This window comes from Mesoplodon mirus (assembly GCF_964341445.2).
Source record: "Mesoplodon mirus genome assembly, chromosome: 8".
NCBI classification, from domain to species: domain Eukaryota; kingdom Metazoa; phylum Chordata; class Mammalia; order Artiodactyla; family Ziphiidae; genus Mesoplodon; species Mesoplodon mirus.
Window position 1 is genome coordinate 21,686,709 of NC_138984.1, and position 25,909 is coordinate 21,712,617.

Here is a 25,909-nt window from a genome sequence, read left to right on the forward strand (position 1 = left end):
TTGGTAAGTGGCCAAACTTAACACTTGCTTTGGGACTTCCCTGGTGGCGCAGTGGTTAAGAATATGCCTCCCAATGCAGGGGACACGGGTTTGAGCCCTGGTCCAGGAAGATCACACATGCTGTGGGGCAACTAAGCCCATGTGCCACAACTACTGAGCCTGTGCTCTAGAGCCTGCGAGCCACAACTACTAAGCCCGTGTGCCACAACTACTGAAGCCCATGTGCCTAGAGCCTGTGCTCCGCAACAAGAGAAGCCACTGCAGTAAGAAGACCACGTACTGCAATGAAGAGTAGCCCCCGCTCGCCGCAACTAGAGAAGGCCCATGTGCAGCAACGAAGACCCAACGCAGCCAAAGATACAAAAAACAAATAAGTTTAAATAAATAAATAAAAACACTTGCTTTGAAGAAAATGTAAATGAATATTTTAGTGTATGGCCAAAAGTGATTACACTTCCATAACTTACCTAAGAGAAAAAGCTAAAGCATGTCTCTCCTATTAAAACCACAAGGAATCAACTTCCTTGAGCCAGAATCTCACTAATTCTCCCCATTATCATCTGTATATACACTTTCCCTTCCACATTTCTCTCCAAAAATCAACAGGTGCCATTTAAAAATATTTTTAATATAAAGGATTAAGTTTTCATTCTGAAAAAAAAATGAAGGGTTCATGTGATACTGAAGCAGACACAAAAGCATAACTGCAAGTCAGACAGGACAGAGTGTGCGCTGAGGGTGAATCACAACAATGGGCTCCACTCTGCTGTGTTTATCCTGTTTTCTTCCTATTCAAACATGGTGATGTTTTCAGAGTTGTCTTAAACTGCAACCAACTGAAATCAGTTCTGTTGATATTAGAATCATGTAAGGACACCAGCCCATATCTAGTCTTAACTGAAACTCTTCTCTGCAGCTTCATTACAAGACATTAAAATTCCTGATGGTTAGGCTCTGTGCCCTTAAATTCCAAAGATGATACTACATTTGCAACAAAGACTAAGCCCCAGACATTTGCAAGCAGCACACTATCCCTTCCTAGATTTCTTTCTTTTCTAATTTTCTGGAGTCACTTAGCTGTGACACCTTTGGTTAAGAGGTACTGCTGGGAGGAAAGACTACCTTTTTTAGGTCAGTGCTTTCCTCTTCCTCCCAAAACTGTAATGTGTACTCAACTCTCACCTGGATGATAGGTTGTTTTTTTTTTAATGCAATGACTAAAATTATTTGCCTTGACTTATTTTACCTGTTTAGCAAAAACTGACTGATAAGCTTTCACCCGATGTGATTTTATGTGTCAACTTGGCTACAACTATGGTGACCAGCTGCTGTGTCAAACACTAGTCTAGAGGTTTCTGTGAAGGCATTTTGTAAATGAGACTAAAATTTACAATCAGCTGACTTTAAGTAAAGAAGGTTATCCTTGGTAATGTTGGTAGGCCTCATCCAATCAGCTGAAGGAATTCTGCCTCTGGACTGTCATAGAGAAATCCTGCCTGAATTTCCAACTTGCTGGCCTGCTCTACAAATTTCAGATTTGCCAGCCCCAACAATCGTGTGAGCCAATTCCTTAAAATAAATCAGTCCCCACCACCCCCATACATACACACACACAGACACACACGCATTCTATTGGTTCTGTCTCTCTGCAGAGTCCTGAATGATGCATCCTAGTTCAAGGGGGAAAGATTATCATGCCATTGTATAAAATAACAAATAGGAATAGAACCAGTTAAGTGGCACTCTGAAGCCCAAGGTACTCAGTCCTGACTGTGGCAGAAGGGGGTACTGACACCATTGAACCCCTTCTGAGACAATAATCAGCATCTTGGAGTATGCTTTTTTTTTTTTTAATCTTTTTTAACATGACTGCTTTATTGAGCTTATACAGGTTTAAAAATTCAATTATTTCCCTTTGAAGCATGAGGATGGACAGCTTCACTTTAACTAGGCCCTAACATCAGCCCATCTAGCCAAAAGACAGTTAACAAGACAAGTGATGTTTTCTACTCTTATATAGCAGTCCATGTGGCCTTCTAATCCCAACCTGGTAGCGGCGAGGAGGCAGAATTCCTCACATCCTTCCTCTGAAAATGGCTGCTCCTACCTGAGCACCTCAAGTATCTGGAAACCTTCATTAACTGATGCTTACTATGAAGTTTAAAATTAAGCAAAAAAGGCCTCTGCGTAATCGTGCTTCATAAATATTCATCTACTATGTATGCCTCACTGGACGTAACTCTCGTGGGGACTGTGGTTAACAGTGCAGAGGGCTTGGCCTCTGTTCGCCCAGGCTCTTCCTATCCCAGGATCCAGGGCCGTGGGCAGCTTATCTAAGAAGACAACATGGAGTATGCTTTTTAAATTCTGGGATCTTACTTCCTGAAAGCAGGGGCCACATCTGTTCTTTAACAAAATGCCTTTGCCAGGCAAAGTGCTTAATAAAAATCCTTGTATACTCTAACTCCTCTGCCAAACAATATTATGGTTTTTGCCAAGTGCATTTATTGAGCTGAAAATTCAAGGTATTTAAAATTTGGCCTGAATTTAGCCGTAGATGAACATCTCCAGCCTTGTTTCTGCCATTTCCTTAGATTACTGTCCACCAGTCCCAGACCAAGCTCTCCCTTAGCTTGGTAGTTAATTTTTGAGTCTCCAGTTTTTCCTTCTACTACCTTGTAAGCAGCTGTTTGAGTTTCTAGAGGGCGGGGTGCTGTCCTATCATCGAGCACAGTGCCTAGGAAACAGCACAGGCTTAGCACATAGCTGACAGCTGCCAGGTGTGGTACTAGCAGGGCCGGGTCAACCAGTCACTATAAGTGACACTGAATGCTATGAACCATATACTTTGAGCTACTCAATTTAATTTCATTAAACTTTCATCACAAATCTGAGGTATAATGAAAGACTACTGAGCTAAACAGCTATGTTTTTGACTCATAACTGAAATCAGATTCAATGCTCATACATCAAGCAGGAAGACACCAAGCATATTGACCATTTGTGTCAATGTGAAGATCATGGGGTCTGCATTCATGGGGTGTTCTACTGTAAAGACCTAGATATGCCCTATGTTAGAATATCACTACTGTTCTACCTTGTTCACAATCAGCTGAGGGGCTTTAAAAACTCAAAATCATGCCCCAAACCCTTCTAAGACCAACAGAACCTCAGGGGAGAGAGAGAGAGGTACCGGTCATCAGTATTTTTTCTTTTTAAATAGCTCCCCAGGTGACTAACGGGTGGCCTGGGTGGGAATCACTGGGCTGGATAGATTTCCTAGCCTTAACCAGGGCCTAGGCTAAGCGTGGTGTATACTATGGACCAGGAACTATAGAGGTACTGAGTTCCAGAAACACTAATCTAGTTACCCTTAGAATTTTACTTCTTCAAGAAAGAATGGGCATCAGGACTTCCCTGGTGGCACAGTGGTTAAGAACCTGCCTACCAATGCAGGGGACACGGGTTTGAGCCCTGGTCCGGGAAGATCCCACAGGCCGTGGAGCAACTAAGCCCATGTGCCACAACTACTGAGCCTGTGCTCTAGAGCCCGCGAACCACAACTACTGAAGCCCACACACCTAGAGCCCGTGCTCTGCAACGAAGAGTAGCCGCTGCTCGCTGCAACTAGAGAAAGCCTGCACGCGGCAATGAAGACCCAACGCAACCATAAATAAATAAATAAATAGATAGATAGATAAATAAACAAATAAATAAATAAATGAAATTTAAAAAAACAACAAAGAAAGAATGGGCATCAAGAAAATAATATCCACTGCAATAATTCATCTAAAGACAGGGAGCTACCCCTCAATACCTTTTTGGCTTCCTCAGCAGTAACAGAGCTTCCAGAGGCTTCATCGTTGGTGATCAGAGTAATTCCATCTAGAAAGTAATTCACAGAGTAAAATTCAAGTACAAAGAATCAATCCCAATCCCACCTTCCTTTCCACCACACCTCCTCCCATCTTTGCACTGGAGATTTTTAGAACTATAAAGGCGCTCTTCTCTATAAGAAATATAAAACTTTATTAAAGGCACTCAACTCACATTGCTCCTCCCAGCTTACGTTACCCTTTCTCCTATTTTTGCTTATATAAAGTGAAGGGCACGTCGCAAATGCTACCGGCTGTGTGCAGTCTTTCTTGATTGACTCTCCCCTTTAGAACTCTCAGATCAGTTTGTTTATCCCTTTGAAATGGCTCTCATCACATCGTATCCTGTATAACTATTCATATATATTTTATCCCTCCTAACAGATTATACTTTTCTCTAGGGTAGGGACTGTGCTTTATTCATCTTTATATTCCCCTCAATGTAGTACATAGCAGGCGCTCAGTAAATAAATGAAAATTGAATGACTATACTTTGGTCCCAACCCATGAGGTACCAAATTTGGGAATCTGCAGACATTTTGACTTCTAGTAGTGTTACTGGCTATTGATGGAATGGCAAGAGAGCTAAGGTCAGGAGGAAACATGCTCTTACAATGAATGGCCTTGTATATCATTTAGCACAGTACATGGAGTTTTTAGCTCAGTGAGAGCAAATCAAGGATAGAAAATTTATCCTTTAGTTTTCTCTTTTTCCTAAGATTTTCTTCTGCCTCAAATGGCTGATGCATGAAATGCTTTAGAAAAACACATGCATTTAACATCCATTTGCACCTAGAAATGGCACAGGTCATGTGTATTCTCTCAATAGGTTATAGGCTCTTAGAAAATATGTATCTTGTGTGTGTCCTGCAAGTTTCTTTTCAGCAAGCAATATGCTAGAGGCATTCAATAAATACCAAAACCAAACTCTTTCATCTACTGGGTCGGCAGCAGAGACACAAAAGCGATTTGAATGAGCCCCATTCACCACCTATTCTAATAGCTTTTGCTCCCCAGTGTAGAAGTTAAAGGGCTGAAAAATTAACTGTCAGAGAAATGGTTTCCTGAGTGATGAAAAGCTGCCTGTTAGAAGCTGGATAGATAGGAATGCAACTCCTTTTATACAGAATTTGCATAGAAAGACAGGTTGAAACTAATTTGGGGGGCTCTACTTCAAGTACAAAGTTTCATACTTTGCAACATCACTGTTTTCATAATATGTACTTTTAATAGGTAATATCTTATATTTTGGTTCTGAAAGAAAATCAAGTCAGGTTAAAGAAAATGGGCAAAGGACATGACGGAAATCAAACATCAAGCCTAAAATTGAAAGATTTGCCCTCTTTCTACGATTAATTTGCATTGGTCACTGTGAATAAGTGAGGAACTGAATGGCTTTGGTGCATGAAGATGCTGGTCAGCTGATATGGAAAGCCAAAGAACACGGCAATGAAAGGCAGAGGAGGGGAAAATATGGGGGAGGTCAGTGAAAGTGCTGTGGATCCAGCAGGACTGACAGGTCTAAGAATCGGAGAAAGGGGGCAATGTCTGCCTGCACAGCTTCTTTACTCATCAAACAGGAAGGCGTAATCTCTGAAAGGGTCACGCTGCACAACGAGTTTAAGATGGGAGTTATATGTTTACTTATTATTTATCACTTTGTATTTATGCTTATTAAGCAAAATTTTTAGTTCACTGAATCCTGAGCATTTCCCAGATCCACATGGAAAAATCCACATGGAAAGTTATCAGGTCCTCACATAACACATCACACAATATAATTTATATTTAGAATTTATACTTAGAAAAAAATAGCGTACATATTTGGATAAAAAGACAAATGACACCTTACCCTGGATGACAATGTCCCAGAAATGATTTAATTGTTTAACTTCCACTTTCTCTCGAAGGGCTTTCAGGAAACTGTTAAAGTGCTGCTCTTCGGAAAACTGTGGTAGCATGTGGAGGTAGAGGAGGTGGCAGGTCAGAGCTCATCCAGAAACGTAATTCATCCCCAGACCAAAGCAGTACTTATACAAGAATCCACCATATTTATTAAAAATATATAAAATGTTCTTCTTTGGTAAATGGGAAACTGGCATTTCAAATTTCACCTTCATTGGCTGGGAGCCAGAATCTTTCCATCTGTTGAAGGCACAGAAATTTCCACAGCCACATAGCTTTTTTTGGTGGCCTGGTACTTTGTTTTTTAAGTTTTAATGTAGACAAAGTCAAATAAAGACAGAGTAATTTAGTGGGATGCCTGTGTACCCATCACCCGGCTTCCATAACTGTTAAGTCGGCTAATCTTGTTTCATCTATACCCTCAACCTCTCCCACAACCCTTGGATTGTTTTGAAGCAAATTTCAATCACACTAGCTCATCTATAAATATTTCAGTATGCAATATCTAAAATATAGAGACTTATTAAAATACTCACAAAAAATTAATAACAGGAGCAAATAACCAGTCACATTTTCCCAGCTTACTTTCTTTTTACATTTTTAGTTTAAAAAGGTCATTAAGATTGACTGATATGTCTCTAAAGTCTCTTTGGATCTTCCTCCATCTCCTTCTCTCTCTCTCTTTTTTGGAATCCAATGACCTGGTACTCTAAAGGACATGTGGTGGCAAGAAGTGTTATCAGACCCTCCATCCAGCCTGTGGCGGGGGGGCATGGGGTAGGGGTGCTAAAAAAAACATTTTCACTACCTTTTCATTTAAGCAAATCTTTCTCCACCTGACTGAGTCATCCTTAGTCTTATACTGACTCTACTTTGCCAAAATTTTGTTTTTTTTATCTGTAGGGAACTTGGATTATCTACCTCTGAATCTTTTATCCCATTCTAATTTGAACAATTTTCTCATTTTCTTATCATTCTTTGTAACTACCTAAACAATTCAAGAAGTAATTTGTTCATTTACTCAGCAAATATGTAATAAGCACCCACATACAAACTAATGTACACTACAACCGTGCCTACTTTAAAAATATACTTTCTAATTTCAACTTGCCCACTGTCGTCTAGAGTTTATGTATAAAAGCCTAGAAATAATTTGGAAGATTTTTAGATGAGTTTTCTAATATTCCTACTAAAAACAGAAACCCCCACAAAAGGTGGGACAGGAGTGCTGAGTTATTAATTTTCAGTGGTCTTTTTTTCCTGGCATTCAGATCCCTACTTCTGTCTTCATCAAATCCTTCTCAATAATTACACAACTATATTTTTTCCATCCATTTCCCTAAAATAGTTAGCCAAATAGAATACAATACAATAGAAATTTCATTGGCTCCCTAAATAGAAATCATAAAGCCAGGGCTATAGAGTGTAATAAAAAGCTAACTCCCAGGGATAAAAGTTCCCACTCACCCACACAGCTTTATTCTTCCTCAGAAATGGCACCAATAGCAAAATGAGTTAGTCATTTCTACTTCCTTGGCATACGTTGCTCTTCCCAGTGAGGATGAGTATTTCCAAAGCCCAGGCCTATTTGTGGGGTGCTGTATGTCTCCCCCCTGTGATGGTGACCAACTGGTTAGGAAGAGGACACAGGACAGCATTACCTGAATGGCTTCTTCCCGGAAGACTCTGATACAGTCCATGCTCTTCATAAAATACAGTGTTTCATTAGTATCCAAAAACTGCTCAATGTGATTTATTAACTGGTGACTTGCTAGAACATAAGAAAATAAATTTATTTTCCTTGATTTGAGTGATGCTTGTTAGAGAGAATGTATGCTCTTGTGCGCTTGTAAGTATGTGTTATGGATCAAAAGTCTCGTGGTCCATATGAACAAAAGCCATTTTTCTTGTAAGGGGGTGGATGGGGAGGAAAGATGAGATGCAAAACGCTGACTTTCAAAAGTCTACATTTAGAAAGTCTGCATAATACTTATTGACATTTGACAAGAAATAAAATTTCTAAAATGCTTAGAATTATAGCTAAATGTTCCTTTTGGAATTTCAAACACTAAGCTGTTGCTGCTTTTTATTTTCCCCCCACAATTCAGGGGTCATTTCGGTATTTCAAAACTGCCTTTCCTGATACAGTCATAGAAAACAGATCTTCTATTCCCTCCCCTAATTCCACTCAGGATAAATGTCAAACAGTGTCACACAATGAAAAATAATGAGCCAGGGACACTCCATCTTCTTCTAATCACAGGTCAAATTAGAAAAGACCAGCTCTCATCTTAATTTCATAAAATCCTTTTAGAATTGAAATTCATTGCTACATATCTTCTGCCCTTAGCTCAATCTGAATAGTCTCTAAGTTACTCAGCACTCTACAAAGCCATGAATACTTAACAATAATGGTCAGCAAGCAACATCATAAATGCTATAGGAAGAGGAAATGCATTAATAATGTTATAGTTTCCAAGGTGGGGTGCAACTTGAGACTACCTCATAAACAAAAAAACAAACATTCTTCATAAAATAAAAGCAGAGGAAAATAAAAGCATAAAGTCATCAGGGAACTTAAGTTGCTGAGCAGATCAAAATGGACACTTGCGATCTGTGTGGAGGAACAAACCAAGGGGATGTGCACAGTCATGGCCTAAAGGCTCACTCTCACTTGTCCCCTGAAACTGCTTGCTAGCTGGCTGTTCAGCAGTTTGTGCTGAATGGTCAAGGTATTGTAAGACTGCAGGTCTGCCATCGTCGTGGCCTCATCCAAGCATTCTCATAGTTATGAGTGTGTGTGCGTGCAGTACTAATGAAAACTACTTTCAAGGCTTGCCTATAAAGGCTCAAGGCCACTAACTGAATCACAGTGACCTGAGCATTGCTCAATGCCTTATGAAAGACATGAAATGCGGTGCCATCAACTTATTTCCTAAGGATCCTGCAGCATGTGAAAAGGATTAAAAAACCGGACAAAGTATTTCCTAATATAATAATTTTGCAGCAAGAGAAAATATCCCCAGTAACCATTTCATCTTTTCTACCAACTAGGAGATTATGATCTCTATTACAATAAAGTACTTAACCAACTTGAGGGATTAAAGAAACACTTCCCTGCAATTTCAGAAATCTTTACCAATGTATCCTGCAGCAGTGAATTAATATCCAACTACAGTTCAAAGGAGAGAAGGAATGTTTGGATGGGTCTTTTTAAACAAGGTAAATAATAGAACCCTGATTAGTAAGCAGAGAAGAAAACCATCAACAAGAAACTCAAAGCAATAGAAGCTATCTCCCTTTTTTAGCCTGGAAAGGCGAAGTAACAGAAATGTTTGATATTTCCTATACCACCCAAGCAGCCTGCTTTCTCAGACAGTCTGATATGAAGTTCACTCAGCATTTCATATCTGTGGACAAATAAGAGCCTTTACAGGCCAAGGGCAGTAATCCCGGAGATGCCAAGTTTCTCATTTCTTTTGAAATGTGAATAAGGACTCTCAGCAAGCTATAATGTAAATATTTCTCTTTGCTTGATTTAGTGATTATTTTAATTTAGCCTAATACATATTTACTGTGTAACTGCTACATATAAAATGCTATGCTACATTCTATAGGAGATACAATTAAGGTGAAGATAAGATCCTTACCCTTGGGAAGTCTACAGTCTAACAGAGGATATAATACATATACACAAAAAATAGTAACAGGAGGTAAATGTGAAGAGGGCTGTGAGTGGTACGGAAATATATCAGCTATTCTGAATTTTAAAAAATCTTTGGTGATTAAAAGAAAGTTCATGAACTAACATGGCATTTTTGCTGGGCAATGAAAAACAGAATTTGCCTATCAGACAGCAAAAAACAGAGTGAGCAAAAAGTATAAAGAAGAGAGGTGGGGACTTCCCTGGTGGCACAGTGGTTGAGAATCCGCCTACCAATGCAGGGGGCACGGGTTCGAGCCCTGGTCTGGGAAGATCCCACATGCCACGGAGCAACTAAGCCGGTGCGCCACAACTTCTGAGCCTGTGCTCTAGAGCCCGTGAGCCACTACTACTGAAGCCTGTGCACCTAGAGCTTAGGCTCTGCAATAAGAGAAGCCACCGCAGTGAGAAGCCCGCGCACCACAAAGAAGAGTAGCCTCTCCTCACTGTAACTAGAGAGAGCCCGCACGCAGCAGCGAAGACTCAACACAGCCAAAAATAAATAAATAAAATAAATAAATTAAAAAAGAAAAAAGAAGAGAGGTGGTAAAGCACAGGGTGCATCTGGAGAAAAGCGCATGGTCCAGTACATGGAGTCCATGGACAGGAGTAGAGAAGAAAAAGGAGGAGGAAGAATTAGACAGGAGAGGTAGGAGAGGTGGCAGGAAAGGGAGTTCCAAGGAGGACGAACAGTGTGTGCAAGGGGCCTGTGGCAGGACAGAGACAGTGTAGGAAAAAAAGGGTTCAAGAACAAGCCTTTTAGGAACTGCAGCGTTCAGAGGTTGTACAGCGGCAAGGGAGTTGACAAAGGAGGCCAAGAAGGAATGGTCAAGGAGACAGGAAAAAGGAGGGTAAGGCAACACAGATACTGAGAGAAGAAATTATTTGAAGAGGAGAACTGTCTACTGTGTTATAAAGTATTACATAAATAATATTATGTATAATTATTATACAAATTCTGCAAGGAAAAGAGTATAATGAGCACAAAAGATTAAGGACGAAACTTAGGGTGTCCTTATACCCAGGAACCCGTGAAACAACTAGAGACTGCTGAATTGCTTTGCAAAAAACACAGCTTCCAGACCCATTTTTATCTTGAAATATGATGGAATACATACACACACACACACACACACACAGTTGCCATCTTATAGAAAAAAATATTCAAAAGAAACTAAAATAAAGCAAGTGCAAAGCCAATAATCCATGTGCAATAACAGTATGGAAAAGAAAACATACAAAGAAAAGAAGTAGGAGTCTCAATACCCAGTTTCCATTTAAGAATGAAGTCCTTATGTATTTGCAGGCCTATCTGGATTTACTTTTCTTATTTACATGTTAGACTGTTCTGTTCTTCCCTCCAGAAGGTTCAGGAATGCAGGTACTAGATAAACATATCCAAACTTCTGATAAATCCAATGAATACACAGAACCAGATTTTGCCCTTCTAGGAATACTCAGTTACATGGCCTCTGCGTCTGGCCCATAATTCTGAATTCTGTCCCTCTACCTAGACTATTTTGTGGTTCACTGACTATAATGAATCATTTAACACCAGTGAATAGATGTGATGGATGATACTTTAATATACTGAATATCAGAATGAGATGTGGATAAGGGACCTCTCATCCAAACTTTGGTGGCATTTCCCTACCATTTTTAATAAAAGTAAAATGCAGAAATGGCTAAAAAAAAAATCTACTTTGACTCCCCCTTTTCTCCTGCTCCTCATACAGGAAATGCTGATCATCAGGGTGCTTTTCTCTGCTTCTACATCAATTATAGGCCTAAGGAATGGCCTGTCAGTGTTCATACTCAGTAAATCACAGCCCTAATTATAATTCACCAAAATGCTTTTCAGAATTAGTCAGAGGCTCAGTAATACTCATTAGCAGATAAAATAAAAAATGGCCATTGGAAAGGCCATCCATCTTAGGATACCAGGTCAGGCAAAGGCTGTCATTTATCTCAAGAAGTTTTCAAAAACAAGATGTCTATTCTGGATTTCAAAAGTTTCTGTTCTGGATTTTGAGGTTTATAATAGGGACATTATATATTAACCCAGCACCTGACAGGAGTACAGACTGTCGATACATAAAATGAGTCAACACAATAATACCTTAATGTTATATTAAAATGTTATCAAGATTCAGAAGTGTTATGTAAGAGGAAAATGGCAGCGTTTCCTTGTTTAATCTCTTTAGAGAAAACATTCAACACCTTCCAAAGTCCTACAAAATGAGTCATCTCCCTTCTTGCTGCAGTCACAAACATCTGGGGCCATGTGCTTGTTGGCCTCTGACTTAACATTTATTTACTCCCTCTGTTCTCTGCAAAGATGTTTCCAACAAAGTGAAAGGAAGTCATTTGTTGTGGGTTTTTTCCCTCCATTGTACAGAGCCAAAAGAGCAGTAGGTTCATTCAGCTGTCACGCATTATATATAAAGGACTGGAAAACCATCTCAAATGATTTTGCTGAGCCCAGGCATCATTCAGGATGTTTCACAGTTTAATTCTTCTCATGATCTCAATCAACGCCTTATGAGAATTTTACTTATTGAAGAGGTGCACATTTTGCAGATGTCAGCAGTTAAATCATTTTTAAATGTCGAACAGTTTACATAGCCAATGGCACACTTATAAAACAAAATAAGGTGACAATAAAGATCAAGCATTTAAATCAAATAAGTATATGATCAGGTCAGTCATTAAGAGAATTAAAAGGAATAACATCTATCAGCAGCAAATAAAAATCTAAGCAAGCAGTCCAGTCTGCCGCCAATTAAATCCACATGTAAATTACAATCACTGTTTTAAAGCAAAAACTTAACAAGAAACACTTGCCTGGTAAGAAAACAAGTCTGTGTTTTAATAAAGGTTACAGAAACAGAAATCTGTCACAAAGAAGCTTCCTTGTGTCTCTTTACTATAGGATATAAATTGGCCATTGTGGTTAGAGGCTCTGTGTATTATTGGCCAGGGTCCAACCAGAAGACCAGAAATCACTGAATATTTAACCAGGAAATTTAATGCAGGCAACTGTTACACAGGTGATAAAGAAGTATTAAGCCAACTGAGAATGGGTGCTGTAACCCAGAGATTAGGAACAGCAAGAAGCTCCTAGCACCCCGGCACTGTGGAGGAAAAAAGAACAGGGCAGAAAAGAAATGAGAGGGGGTATAACTAAAGCTCAGGGGCCTGTCCTATGGGAGCCAAAACCGTGGAGGACTTGGAGCTGCTGCCCTACTCGGTAAAGGAAAAAGAGAAATATCCTGGCTTCTCCCTCCTTCCTTACTTCCCACCAATCTCTCACACTGGCTGAACCAAGTAGGAAGCTAGTAGCTGTGGGAGCCTGGAAAATGCAACCTGCAGGGGCTGGACCTGCCCCAGTCCTCCCCCCAGAGCTGGTGCACACAGGGGAAGGGTGAGCTACATACACTTCCCTTTCCTTCAGGTTTATGGTGAAACACAGCCAACAGGTTCCACACAATTGTGTGGACCACGTTGATAAACCTGAGTAACAACAAGTGACTGAACCCTTCCCATGGTATTCATGTCCTTTCAGGAGCGAATGCACTTCTGAAAATATAAGTACAAAAAAAAGGGATCCTAGATATTTTCCCTCTCAATGACATTTTATGCTGATTTATTTCTTAAATAGCCTTTCTGCTTCCACTTCCAAAAGAGTTTGGATCTAAGATACCAAGAATTTGTCCTGAATGTCTGTGCTCCTTGGTCTGGTGTTATTCTCGTTTTTAGTCTTACAGTCTTTAATAAAATCTGCTTACTGGGGAAAAATAAATCACTGGTGGCAACAAAAGAAACTGAGAATTAGGGAAAAAGTATAAGCTTTATGAACCTGAAAGTGACATTCAACTGTTGTCTTATTTTTAAGCAGGTGGCCTGGGGGGTAGACACAGCTCTGTCCTGCACTTTGCCTCTGCCCCAGCCTTCCCCCTTTTAGAAACTGTTGTGCTAGATTCTTTGCCCCAGACTTCCTCATCTAACAGGCAGAAGAAGTCGCCTGCCCCTCTTTTAAGAACAGACAAAGTCAGTAGATACGACAGAGAATACCACAGCAGTAATATTATGCATGATCAGTAGCACAGGAAATTGTACAAAGGTATATAAAGCACTGACCACTTCAACAGTACAGATACAGCCCTGGTTGTTTTTATTATTGTTATTATTTTTCTTACCAATAACTAAAAAACTCAATTAAAACCTCAACGTTTAAGCTCCATAAGTTTAGTCATAGCCCATTTTTTCCATGCTTAACAATTTTCTCATTAAATGCAGTCATTTCTTACAAATTGCACTAATAAAAGTAAGTCCTGCTGGGTGTTTTCCCCCCTTTTTAAATGCTAACTTTTCATTGATGTGTTAAATTAAAACCCCAGGCACAGGAGCACAGTAAATGCAAAACCTTTACTGTTAGACTCCAATCCTGCAGACTATGAGATCTCTCTTGTTTCATTTTTGGAGTCCTACTGTGTAGCCACAGGAAGAAAGATTTTGAAGGTCTCTTGGTCTTAGCTCACTCTAGAAAAAAGGTGATAGTGTAAGCTAATGAGAAACTAAAAAAATGGCATCTGGTTCAGCCCACTGGCTTCAAGACGAGTTTATGTAGGGAACATTATGACAAGTCTTTTCCATTCTGGATGAATAATATTTCGCAACTTAAATAACTGGGTGTAAGACCAGACCTGTTCCCAAGTCAGCTGGAAATTTTTAAGTTTGCTGGCCAATGGGTGGGTTTCATGGCATTCTATGGTCTTTTAATTTTTTTTACTAAAAACACTCAATGTAACTATTAAAGACCCACTAAACATGTCCCATAAAACCTGAAGGTTATTAGTTCATATTTACAGGGCATATAGCAGTTACCTAAAGAACAAGGAACATCCACTCTTTAGTTTAACTAATTCCTCCATTTCCAGAAAGGAGTGCCCTTAAAGTAGTGCAAAACTGGGACATGATGTTAACATAAGAAAGAAACTAAAGGAAGTTCTTTTCATCAAATGACGAAGTGACTTTTTTAGCTCATTTATGTAATGTACACATGCTATATGCTTGGCAGTATGCGTTGAGGTTGGGAGTAGGGAGTGGAGAGGGCAGAGAAAGAGCATCTCCAAGATTTTCCTTTTTTATTTTTCCATAGTTTTCTAAGGTCCTAAAACAAATTCTACAACTTGGTGAAGCATACTAAAATATGATAGCTTACTACATACTAAAGTGACACAGAAGAATTCAGACCGCCGTCTAGACTCGATCCCATTCCACATGAGTGGTAGGAGGGAGGCAGGACGCAAGAGGACGGTAGGACTGCAGTAATACTGTACTAAGAGTGCTGTAGTAAGTTTATCGTACCTGTCTAGCTTCATACCTGAGTGGTTGTCATCCAACTAGTGCAGGAAGTTGGCAGAAGGAACCAAGTAGCCATAGAAACACTGCAGCCAAGAGAAAATGCTCTGGAACAGACCAGTCTGGCAATGGGATCCAATTAAAAGTTGGTAATTGAATGGAACTGAAATTCATGGATCAGCTGAAGAGATGCAGTGAGTGATGAGTCAGACTCCTCAGCAAGGAGAGAAGCAGGCGGCCACTAGTTGAATGTGTTTCTGTGGATGACGGAGGAAGGGAGGCAGCGCAGTGTTTTACAATGCCTCAAGAATTTGACTCATTCTTAAATGGAAATATCAAGTACCAGAGATTTTCAAACCATATTCCATGTAGTAAATCTTCTTAAAAATTGGTAAATAATGATGTACTGTGTTTATATTGTATCTTTCCTTAAGGACCCCTCATTTTTTTTTTATCTTTTTCTGATTCTGTGAAGAAAGTTGTATAATATTCTAGAGCTCAAAATACAGAGATGTTATTTTTCTCTACTTCTTCTTCGATGAGGCTAAGATTTATAAATCAATACAGAGAACCTGAGGATTAGTTCTGCTCTAATTCAAAAATTCAAATCGTTAAACACAGTGATGGAAACAAAAAAATTACTACTAGCCGGCAGTACTCAGAAAGCATAAAAATAAATAGAGGTTTTATTTGTCCCACTGATGGCAGACCAGCAGCAGCATCTTTGATAATGAATCATATTACAATAAAACTACTATTGGGCATTAGTAACCCAGCATACACTGGCTCTTAAACCTCAAGAATCTCTTTAGGGGAAATTTGGGGGTGAGAAAAAAGAATGGACATTCTTTGTGGAAGAAATATCACGAGCAAACATACAGAAGAGCCAGAAAGCCAAGAGTATCAGCAGGAGTACAGTTTGGTTTGAGTACAGGGTGCACAGAGGGGACCTGTAGAAATATGGGTCTAGAATGGTGGGATGGGACAAGGTTGTGGAAAGTCTTGGCTGGGGGACTAATTTCAAAGAAACAGAGAGTGACTAAGAAGGGCTGACCCATAATCAGATCTGTGCTGTAAGAAGCTAAAATCTGTACTAACATACGGGATGAGTTGAACAAGAAGAACTTTGAGGGTAATTAACATAGGATGCTATAACTGTCCAATGGTAAAATAATGAAAGCCTAAATTAGTGTTTTTTCGGATGGAAAGAAAAAGACAGATATGAAACAACTGGATTAGAAAGTGATTAGAAGAAACTTAGAAATGGTACAAAGTGGTCAGAAATGCTCATCAACAGTAAGCTCGAGAGACAAAATAACAGCAGTAACACAAACCCCTTATTTCTGGAGAAAGTCCTGTTAGCACTCATGGCACTGGGGCACCCCATCACTGTGGGACCCCCTACTCTGGGCCCTTTCCTATCCAGCCTTTTATGGCTCAGGTCATGCCAGCCTCTGCCATGAATTCTTCCTCAAACTGGTCAGCCCACCTGCTTCTATACCCATATTCTGCATCCTTCCTATTGGCTTGGATGAACTATCTGTGTGTGCATCTATCTAAGTTACCCCTTCCATCTGTGCCCTAGATCCCACACCTCTCCCCCACTTAAGGATCTCGCCCATTCTCATGTCTTTACAGACCATCTCTATGACTTCTCCCAGATCTATATTGATAACCCAGGGCTTTTCCCTGAAGTCAAGACCTATATAACCAACTTAGTATGTCTTTCCCTTCTCAGTAAATGGCAATTCCTTCCAGTTGCTCAGGCCCAAAAACTTAACAGTCACCCTTGACTTGTTTCCTTCTCTCACATCCTGTTTTCAGACTGCCAGCAAAACCTGCCAAGTCTACTTTCAACATATATCGAGAGTCTGACCTCTTCTCGCTACCTCCTTCACTACCTCTCTCACTTGGATCACTGCAGTAGCCTTCTAACTCATCTGCCTACTTCAACCTCGCCCATTCTCATCACGGCAGCCAGAGTACCTTTTAAATCAGATCATCCTCTACTTACAACTCTTTAGTGGTTTCCCATTTCACTCAGAGTAAAAGCAGAAGGTCTAGGAGGCCCTATGTGATATGTGCCCCCAGATACCTCTCTGATCTCACCTCCGCTTCTTTCCTCCAGACACACTGGTTTCCCTGATGCTCCTGGGCAATGCTCGCTCTTGTGTGCAAAGCTTTCCCCAGAGATATCCCACCAGGCTCTATCTTCCACTTTCCTCGATTCTCTGTTCAAATGATAACCAAGCAACAAGCCGTCCTTGATCCTCTACATAAAATCACAAGCCCCTCATAACCCCAGCATTCACCATCCCACTATCCTGTTTTAAGTTTTCTCTGTAGTGCTGTCATGAGTTGAAGAGTGTTCCCCCCCAAATTCAAGTTCTTTCCAGAGCCTCAGAATGTGACCTTATTTGGAAATAGGGTCCTTGCAGATGTAATCAATTTAAGATGAGTTCATAAAGGGGGGGAGCTAATCCAATATGACTGATGTCCATATAAGAACAGGTCAATTTGAACACAGTCACACAGAACTCCAACTGAAGATGAGGCAGAGACTGGAGTGATGCATCTACAAGCCAAGGAACACCAAGGATTGCCAGCTGTCACCACAGCTAGGAGAGGGCCATGGAATGGATTCTCCTTCAAAAGTCCTTAGATAGAACCAACCCTGTTAACACCTTTATTCTGGGCTTCTAACCTCCAGAACTGAGAGAAAATAAACTTTTGTTGTTTTAAGCTAGCCAGTTTGTTTGGTTACAGCAGCCCTAGAACAAAGATTTTATTTGTTTATTGTCTGTATCTTGCCACAATGACTAGCACATAATAGGCATTCAACAACCATTTGCTGAATGGATGAATAAATGATCAAGGCCTCACTGAGTTACTCCTCTAAAAGCTTCATGTCTAAAAGACATGAAGATGTCTTTTTGTATTCCTTCAATTTAAATCCATACACTGTGTATTCAGTACTGGCTATCACTGGGGGAATGGACAGTCTAGAATTCTGATCACCACCCTTTACCTTAATTTTATAGAGATATAAATGGTTAAAATAAAGCTCTATGGAAAGGGAAAATACATAGACAAAGAGTAATGGGCTATGTAAGATGTATGCAGGTATGTGTGGATAAGATATCATTTCCACATTATCATGACTATATATGCAGGCATCTTTGTGGTTGTCACTTACTAACACTTGCCCCACCCCATCTTGTTGTAAGCTCTTTTTTTCCCTCTTAGGTCAAGATGCTTGATCCTATGAGGAATGGGAGGTTCTCTAAAATGTACTGCCTGTGGCTATAACCTCAATTTACCATACACTAAAACAATTAACCATCTTGACTATGATATAGAACAGTAATTCCTATGAAGTGAGAGAAAGCAAGACAAAGGATGTGGGTATAAGGAGGGTTTGGAAGAGAGGGGGACAATGAATGAAGAGCGTTCCCCTTTTTATGTACTACTGAATTACTATTTGACTTTTTTCCAATGAGCATGTATTTATTTTTTAATGAGAAGCTGAAGCAATTAAGTCATCTTGAAACATATAAGAGACTATTACATAAGTTAACAATAAACAATTGTTTGTATATTTAGTGAGTTTTAAATGGAAAGACATTTTTCATGGGTTGACATTTACTGATGGCAGTTACTCAGGACCCTTCTATTTCACTGATCCTTTTATTTCGTTTTTGTTTTATTCTTTCTCTACCACCTACTACCTTCTCTTTATTACTCATATACTTAAAGGAGAGTACGAAAAAGGACCTTAGGAATTATTTAATTTCACCCACCATCCTCAGGATAGTCTACCAATTTGAACCAGATTTGTGGCAGGCAAATTTTATCATTAGTTTGTAGATTCAACCTTCCCTGTAATTCTATACATTTAAAATTCCAATGTATAAGTCCTGCTGGCTTCATTATAGTCCATCTAAGAGTAATTAGAAATGGGACAATTATGAGATAATTGGGATAATCCAAACTTATGTATGAGGCAAATAATGAATCAAACAAAATACACCCATGCTTGAGAAAAAGAGCACCAAAGAAAAAACAAATGAAAGGAGGGAGCAATGAACCTATGAATGTTCCCAATCTTTAAACACTGAACTAAGACTTGCTAACAAGTTCCTGAAATCTCCACAATTTTTCCTGTACTGAGTAAGCTTGTCATTTACTAATGCAAATGAATTCCTCCCATGAAGCAGAGGATTCTGAATCACAAACATAATCCTGTGATACATACATCTAAGTTTTGTTTTTTTTTTAAACTCCAATACCTGAAGACCTTTATTTAAAATACACTCTATTACTTGAACTGACAATGTTTTCTTTATTAGTACTCTAGAAATTCACTTGGGTTTCTAGATATTTGTTTAGCTAGGTGAGGTAAAAAATTATAAAGGTGTTAATAGCCCACAAGGTCTCAAGGTGAATAACCTTCAATACTCAAAACATCATGGAGAAAACTAGACATAAAATCAACAAAGATATAGATTTGAAAAAACTATCATCCAAACTGGCCAAATTGACATTTACAGAACCCTCAACCTAGCAACAATAGAATACATATTCTTTTTTTTTCTTCTTTTTTTTGCGGTACGCGGGCCTCTCACTGTTGTGGCCTCTCCCGTTGCGGAGCACAGGCTCCGGATGCGCAGGCTCGGCGGCCACGGCTCACGGGCCCAGCCGCTCCGCGGCATGTGGGATCTTCTTGGACCGGGGCACGAACCCGTGTCCCCTGCATCGGCAGGCAGACTCTCAACCACCGCGCCACCAGGGAAGCCCAGAATACATATTCTTTTAAAGGGCATATGAAACATTTGTCAGAACAGACTATATGCTAAGCTATAAAACAAGTCTCAATAAATTTAAAAGGACTGAAGCCATTCAAAATATGTTCTCCAGTTACAACAGAATTAAATTAAAAATCAACAACAGAAATAAATTTGGGAATTTCCTAGTATTTGGAAATTAAACAACACAGTCTTAAATAATCCAGCACAGTTCTAAACGATCCAAAGGTCAAAGTAATCACAAAAGAAATTAGAAAGCATTTCTAATTGAGTGAAAATGAAAACACGTTATCACAATTCATAGTGTGCAGCTAAAGAACTGGCTAGACGAAAATGTATAGATTTAAATACCTATGTTAGAAAAGAAGTTTCAAATCAGTAATCTAAACTTCCACCATAAGAAACTAGAAAAAAAGCAAATTACCAAATCCAAAGCAAGCAAAAGGAAGGGAATAATCAAGATCAGAGCAGAAATCAATGAAATTTTTAAAAAATATAATGGAGGAAAATCAATAAAACTAAAAGTTAGGATCTTCTATAAAAGAGAAACAAAGCTCATAAACCTTTACTTACACTGACCAAGAAAACCAGAAGATACAAATTACCAAAATCAGGAATAAAGCAGGCATATAACTATAAACCACAGAACTTAAAAATATTGTAAGGGAAAAATAATATGAACAATGTTATGCCAACAAATTAGACAACTTAGATGAAATGGACAAATTCATATAAAGACACAAATTACCACCAATGACTCAAGAAGAAATAGAAAATCTGACTAACTCTATCATAAGTAAAATGACTGAATTAGTTTTAAAAAGCTTCCCACAAAGAAACCAGGTCCAGAAGGCTTCACTGGCAAATTCTATCAAATGTTTAAAGAAGACATCATACCAATTCTGAAGAGGATGAAAGGATACTTCTCAACTCATCCTATGAGGCCTGTATTCCCCTGATACCAAAGTCAGACAAAGATATCACAAGAAAACTACAGAAAAGTATCCCTCATGAATATACACAGAAAAATCCTACCAAAATATTAGCAAAATGAATTCAGAAACATTCAAAAAGGATTATTTACCATGACTGACTGGAATTTATCTCTGTAATGCAAGGCTGGTTTAACAACTGAAAACCAATGAATACAGTATACCATATAAATAGAAGAATAAAACCCACACAATCATCTCAATAGATGTAGAACGTGCATCTGACAAAACTCAACATTCATTCACAATAAAAACTCTCAATCACATAGGAATGGAAGAAAACTTCTTCAAGATGATAAGGGGAATTGGAGAAAACTCAGAACTAACATCATACTAATGGTGAAAGTCTGAAAGCCAACACTGTACTGGATGTTCCAGCCAGTAAAATTTAAAAAAAAAGAAAAAAAAGAAAAGCATACAAGTTAGAAAGAAAGAAGTAAAACTGCCTTTATTTGCAGATAATATGATCCTGTAAGTAGAAAATCCTAAGGAGTATATAAAAACAACTAGAACTAATAAACAAGTTTAACAAGGCTGCAGGATATAAGGCCAATATATGAAAATCAATATTTCTATATACTAGCAAGACAGTCGAAAAATAAATTTTTAAAAATTTCATTCACAATTGCATTAAAAATTAAAAAACACTTGGCAAAAATTGAACAAAAGAAGTGTAGGTCTTGTACACTAAAATCTATAAAACGTTATGGAGAGAAAGTATACAAGATTTAAATAAATGGAAAAAGAATCCACGTTCATGGATTAGGAAATACAATATCGTTAAGATGGAGATTCTTCCTTAATTATTTTATATACTCAATGCCAATCCCTATCAAAATCCCTGAAAATCGAAAAGCTGATCCTAAAATTTATATGGAAATGTGAAGGACCTAGATTATCCAAAACAATTTTAGAAAAGAACAAAATTGGAAGACTTATGATACAGTATTTCAAAACTTACTATAGAGCTAAAGTAAACAAAGCAATGTATTAGTGAAGGACAGGCATAGATCAATGTAATTAAATTGAAGACTACAGAAATAAACTCTTACACTTATGGTCAAATAATTTTCAACAAGGTGAAAAGGCAATTCAATGGGAAAAGGACAGTCTTTTCAACAAACGGTGCTGGGACAATTAGTTATCCCTCTGAAAAACAATGAACCTACACACTTACCAAATACTCATTTACAAAAATCAACCCAAAATGAATTATAGGCCTAAAACTTTCAAAAAAAAACACAGGAGAAAATCTTTGTGACTTGGGCTAGGCTAAGATTTCTTATAGATGACAACAATATGACAGCCCATAGAAGAATAAAAAAATGATAAACAAGATAGAAGATATATGAATGGCTAATAAGCACATGAAAACTGGTCAGTATCATTAGCAGTCTTTAAGAAACTGCAAACTAAAACCACCATGATACACTGACACATTCACACTAAAATAGCTATAACTGAAAAGACTGACAATACAATGTTATCAAGGATGTGGAGAAAGTGGAACCCTCATTCACTGCCAGTGGGAATATAAAATGGTACGCCACTTGTGAAAAGAGTTTGGCTATTTCTTAAAAAGTTAAACATAAACTTCCCATATGGTTCAGCAATTCCACTCCCACCCAAGAAAACTGAAAACATACAAAGACTTGTATGCAAATGTCCATAGCAGCATTATTTGTAATAGCTAAAAACTGGAAACAATCCAAATATCCATTAATTGGCAAGTGGATAAACAAACTGTGGCATATTCATTAAAATGGAATATTATTCAGCTCAAAAAGAAGTCAATTATTGATACATGCTACAATATAGACAAACTTCAAAAACCTTATGCTAAGTAAAAGAAGTCAGATGTGAAACACTGCATATTGAGTGATTCCATTTACGTAAAATTTCTAGAAAAGACAAAGCTATAGAGACAGAAAATAGTTGCTTGAGGTGGTGGTGGGGAAAAAAAGAACTGACTACACACTGCAACGGGGAACTTTCTGGAGTTGAAGGAAAAGTTCTTTAACTGGGGTGTGGTGATGACTGTATAACCTTTTCCATTGATAAAGGATCAGTAAATTGCACTTAGAATGAGTATACTTTATAGTAGAAAATTATACTTCAATGAACTATTTAAAAACTGGCAATAAATAAGTGCAATTCAACTGAGAGATTTGTGGAGATTTACCACAGAGAGAGAGGAGACACTAGATGTTTCTTTTACAGAATAACTGCTGAAAAGCTCAGACAGTAAATCTTATCCTCAATGTCCCAAGAAAACACTACTAGATTCCAAGGGCAAGAGAATTATAGTTAGATAGTTCTCATATAATGGCTCCTGACTCCAATGGCCTACCAATGAAATACAGTGACTAACTTGAGTATTACAGTTGCATCTCATTACCACTAAAAGACATAAAGAGATAAAATACAGGATTTCAGCAGTTTAATCTGACAAAGGAAAAGAAAATGAGCCTGTATTAGTCAGCTCAGGCTGACATAACAAAATATCATGGGCTAGCTGCCTTCAACAACAGAAATTTATTTTGTCACAGTTTGGAAGCCGGTGCCAGCATGGTCAGGTTTGGGTGAGGGCTCTCTTCCTGGCTTGCAGACAGTCACCTTCACATCACAGAGAAAAAAAGCGAGAAAGAGAAGAGGAGAGTGCAAACTCTGGTGTCTCTTTTTATAAGGGCACTAATCCCATCATGAGGGCTCCACCCTCATGACCTCATCTAAACCTAATGACCTCCCAAAGGCCCCATCTCAAAATACCATCGCCTGAGGAGTCAGGGCTTTAATGTATGAATTTTGGGGGGAACACAATTCAATCCACAGCAGGGTCTTTAATCATAACTATTAACTAAAGATTTTTCTGCAACTGTCCATAAGGAACTGCAAAAAAAAAAAAAGTTAATTTATGTCCAAGGACATCTACACTGATAATATTCTCAAGCCCTGCTGAAACTGTGTTCTATATCTGAACCAAACTTCTCTCCCTTTTCTGACCAAAGAAACTAGTATGCCATTTAAAAAATTTTATGTAGATATGGAAACAGGACTAAGTATACCAAATTATACTTGCCACTTCTTTCTGTGTAAGCATACTTTTTGCCCTGTGCTTATAATTTGAAAGGGGGAGGGGACCAAAATACTTTTATTGCCTTTAAATGGGACTCCAAGCTGTTTCTAGGTTCCTCTTAACACATTTCAGCCCATTAGTTACTATTTTAACAAAAGCCTAACATCCTTTCCTAAACATCTTAATTGGTTAAGAGCTTCTGCTGTTTGCCACAAGCAGTCACTTTAAGTCATTGATGAAAGCAGTTTGCACATCAGCACAACCTGAAATCAGTTTCCTTTATCAACCAGCTGGGCTTAAGAAACAATCGTGAAGACAATTCTCCAATTCAAGGAGAACCAAGTGCAATGCCCTGCATGACAGTGATCTACCATGCACCATGAATTTATAGGCAATAAAGAAAAAACCAAATTGCCGTTGAGTAAGTACTTCAACAGCTCTTTGCTTCACAAATCATTCTCATTAGCACTTCCTGCAAGGGTGAACTCCAACAGCAAGTTGGATAACACACCTTTTCTCCAAAGCACCCATCATTAATTCTGTGTTTCCAGCAGCTGGCACAGGTCATCAAAGCAAGCCAGTGGGTCACTACGTTAAATGCAGGCTTGAATGGACTCTGTTCTTCTAGCTGTTCTGACACAGGGAAAGCATTCACATGAGTTCCAAATTTTCAGCCAGAGGGAAAAATATTCTTTCTATTTTTAACATAAAAAGGGAAAAAAATACTCAGCAGGTTTAAGGCAAGCAACTTTACCACCTGGCATGAGAAAACAAAACACTGGGAGAATGAAAATGCTGTTGTGTATCACATACAGACGTCCTTTAATGCTCTCAGGAAGAAATCTTGGTGCTCACTGAGAGCTTACCTATAGCAAACAGGATTTGTACGCTCTCTTTTTTTAACAGATAGCCAGGCTACATTTTACAAGAGCCATACTCTGTAATTAGAGATATTCTGATCTACAGATTGACAGGAATTTGAAAAGATGCTAGAAGCTGAGTGAGAATGGACAGACGCCTTTTAGGGAGAATTGTGAAAACTGAAAACACTTACTTATAAAGTGGTTGTGTGTATATGACGGTCTTTGATTTCTATGCCATGTCTTTCTTATTTTTTTTGTCTTCATTTCAATGATTTCATTTTAATTATTTGGTTAATGAGTTTTATTATATTAAAATGTAAACTTCAGAGCAGTGCTGTGCTGTCTAATGAAATGTAAGCAACCAATGAAGATGTTTAAGCCACAGGAGGCCAAGAATTGGCTCTCTGGAATCTGATCCGCGTATTTGCAATAATCCGTGGAAAGTCATCTCAACTATTCTGGGTCTCAATCCACGCCACACGGAAGATGAACAAGACCCTAAGGGTCACTGATACACAATTACCATGTCAAATAATAACATACCCTTTTAGTAGGTATCCTTTACAATTCCAAATAAGCTGATTTTTGTTTTCAAATGAGACTACTTGTCATTGATAAGTGAGGTGTAAAATAAGCCTGGATTGGGCTTCCCTGGTGGCACAGTGGTTGAGAGTCTGCCTGCCGATGCAGGGGACACGGGTTCGTGCCCTGGTCCGGGAAGATCCCACATGCCGCGGAGCGGCTGGGCCCGTGAGCTATGGCCGCTGAGCCTGCGCGTCCGGAGCCTGTGCTCCGCAACAGGAGAGGCCACAGCAGTGAGAGGCCTGCATACCACACACACAAAAAAAAAAGCCTTTAAAATAAGCCTGGATCCTCAAGTTCTGGAGTTTAACAATTTAAAACTAGACAAGTCAAAAAGAAAGCCAGTGAAGAACAAGTAAGATATTTAATAAAAAATATAAAAGTATAGACTAAACCTCTAGAATATGTAATCATGTATTTTCTCTCTTGTGATTAGATGGATCACTGCTATTTTGGGAAAGGACTAAGAAAGTATGTCAAACTGTTAAAAAACAAAACAAAACTTTTATACAGCTAAAGATACTTAAAATTTTAGTTCTGTTTGTATTTAGTACCTTTCTTTCAAGACGTTCAAGGTATTTAACGGAGGTTATTTTTCTTAAATTTATCAGCTCTGTGCAAAATAATAAAGGCCATATTTTTATCTTCTTATGTTTATCTGGAGAGAGCTATGATAGGTTACATAATCCATACCCAAGATTAATACACCATTAAAAAAAGAAAATACATAACACACACACACAC

The 25,909-nt window shown here is 38.6% G+C and overlaps 1 protein-coding gene across 2 annotated transcripts in view; it reads right to left on the minus strand.

Moving 5' to 3' along the window:
- XRCC5 (X-ray repair cross complementing 5) overlaps positions 1 to 25,909 on the minus strand; it is a 95,369-nt gene that overhangs the window by 12,687 nt on the left and 56,773 nt on the right. For both annotated transcript variants that reach the window (XM_082630919.1, XM_082630920.1), the window contains exons 17-19: positions 7,442 to 7,551; positions 5,728 to 5,824; positions 3,818 to 3,885 (exon numbers count right to left, since the gene is read on the minus strand). In XM_082630919.1, the coding sequence (XP_082487045.1) occupies positions 3,818 to 3,885; positions 5,728 to 5,824; positions 7,442 to 7,551 (275 nt within the window). The remainder of the gene's footprint in view (positions 1 to 3,817; positions 3,886 to 5,727; positions 5,825 to 7,441; positions 7,552 to 25,909) is intronic.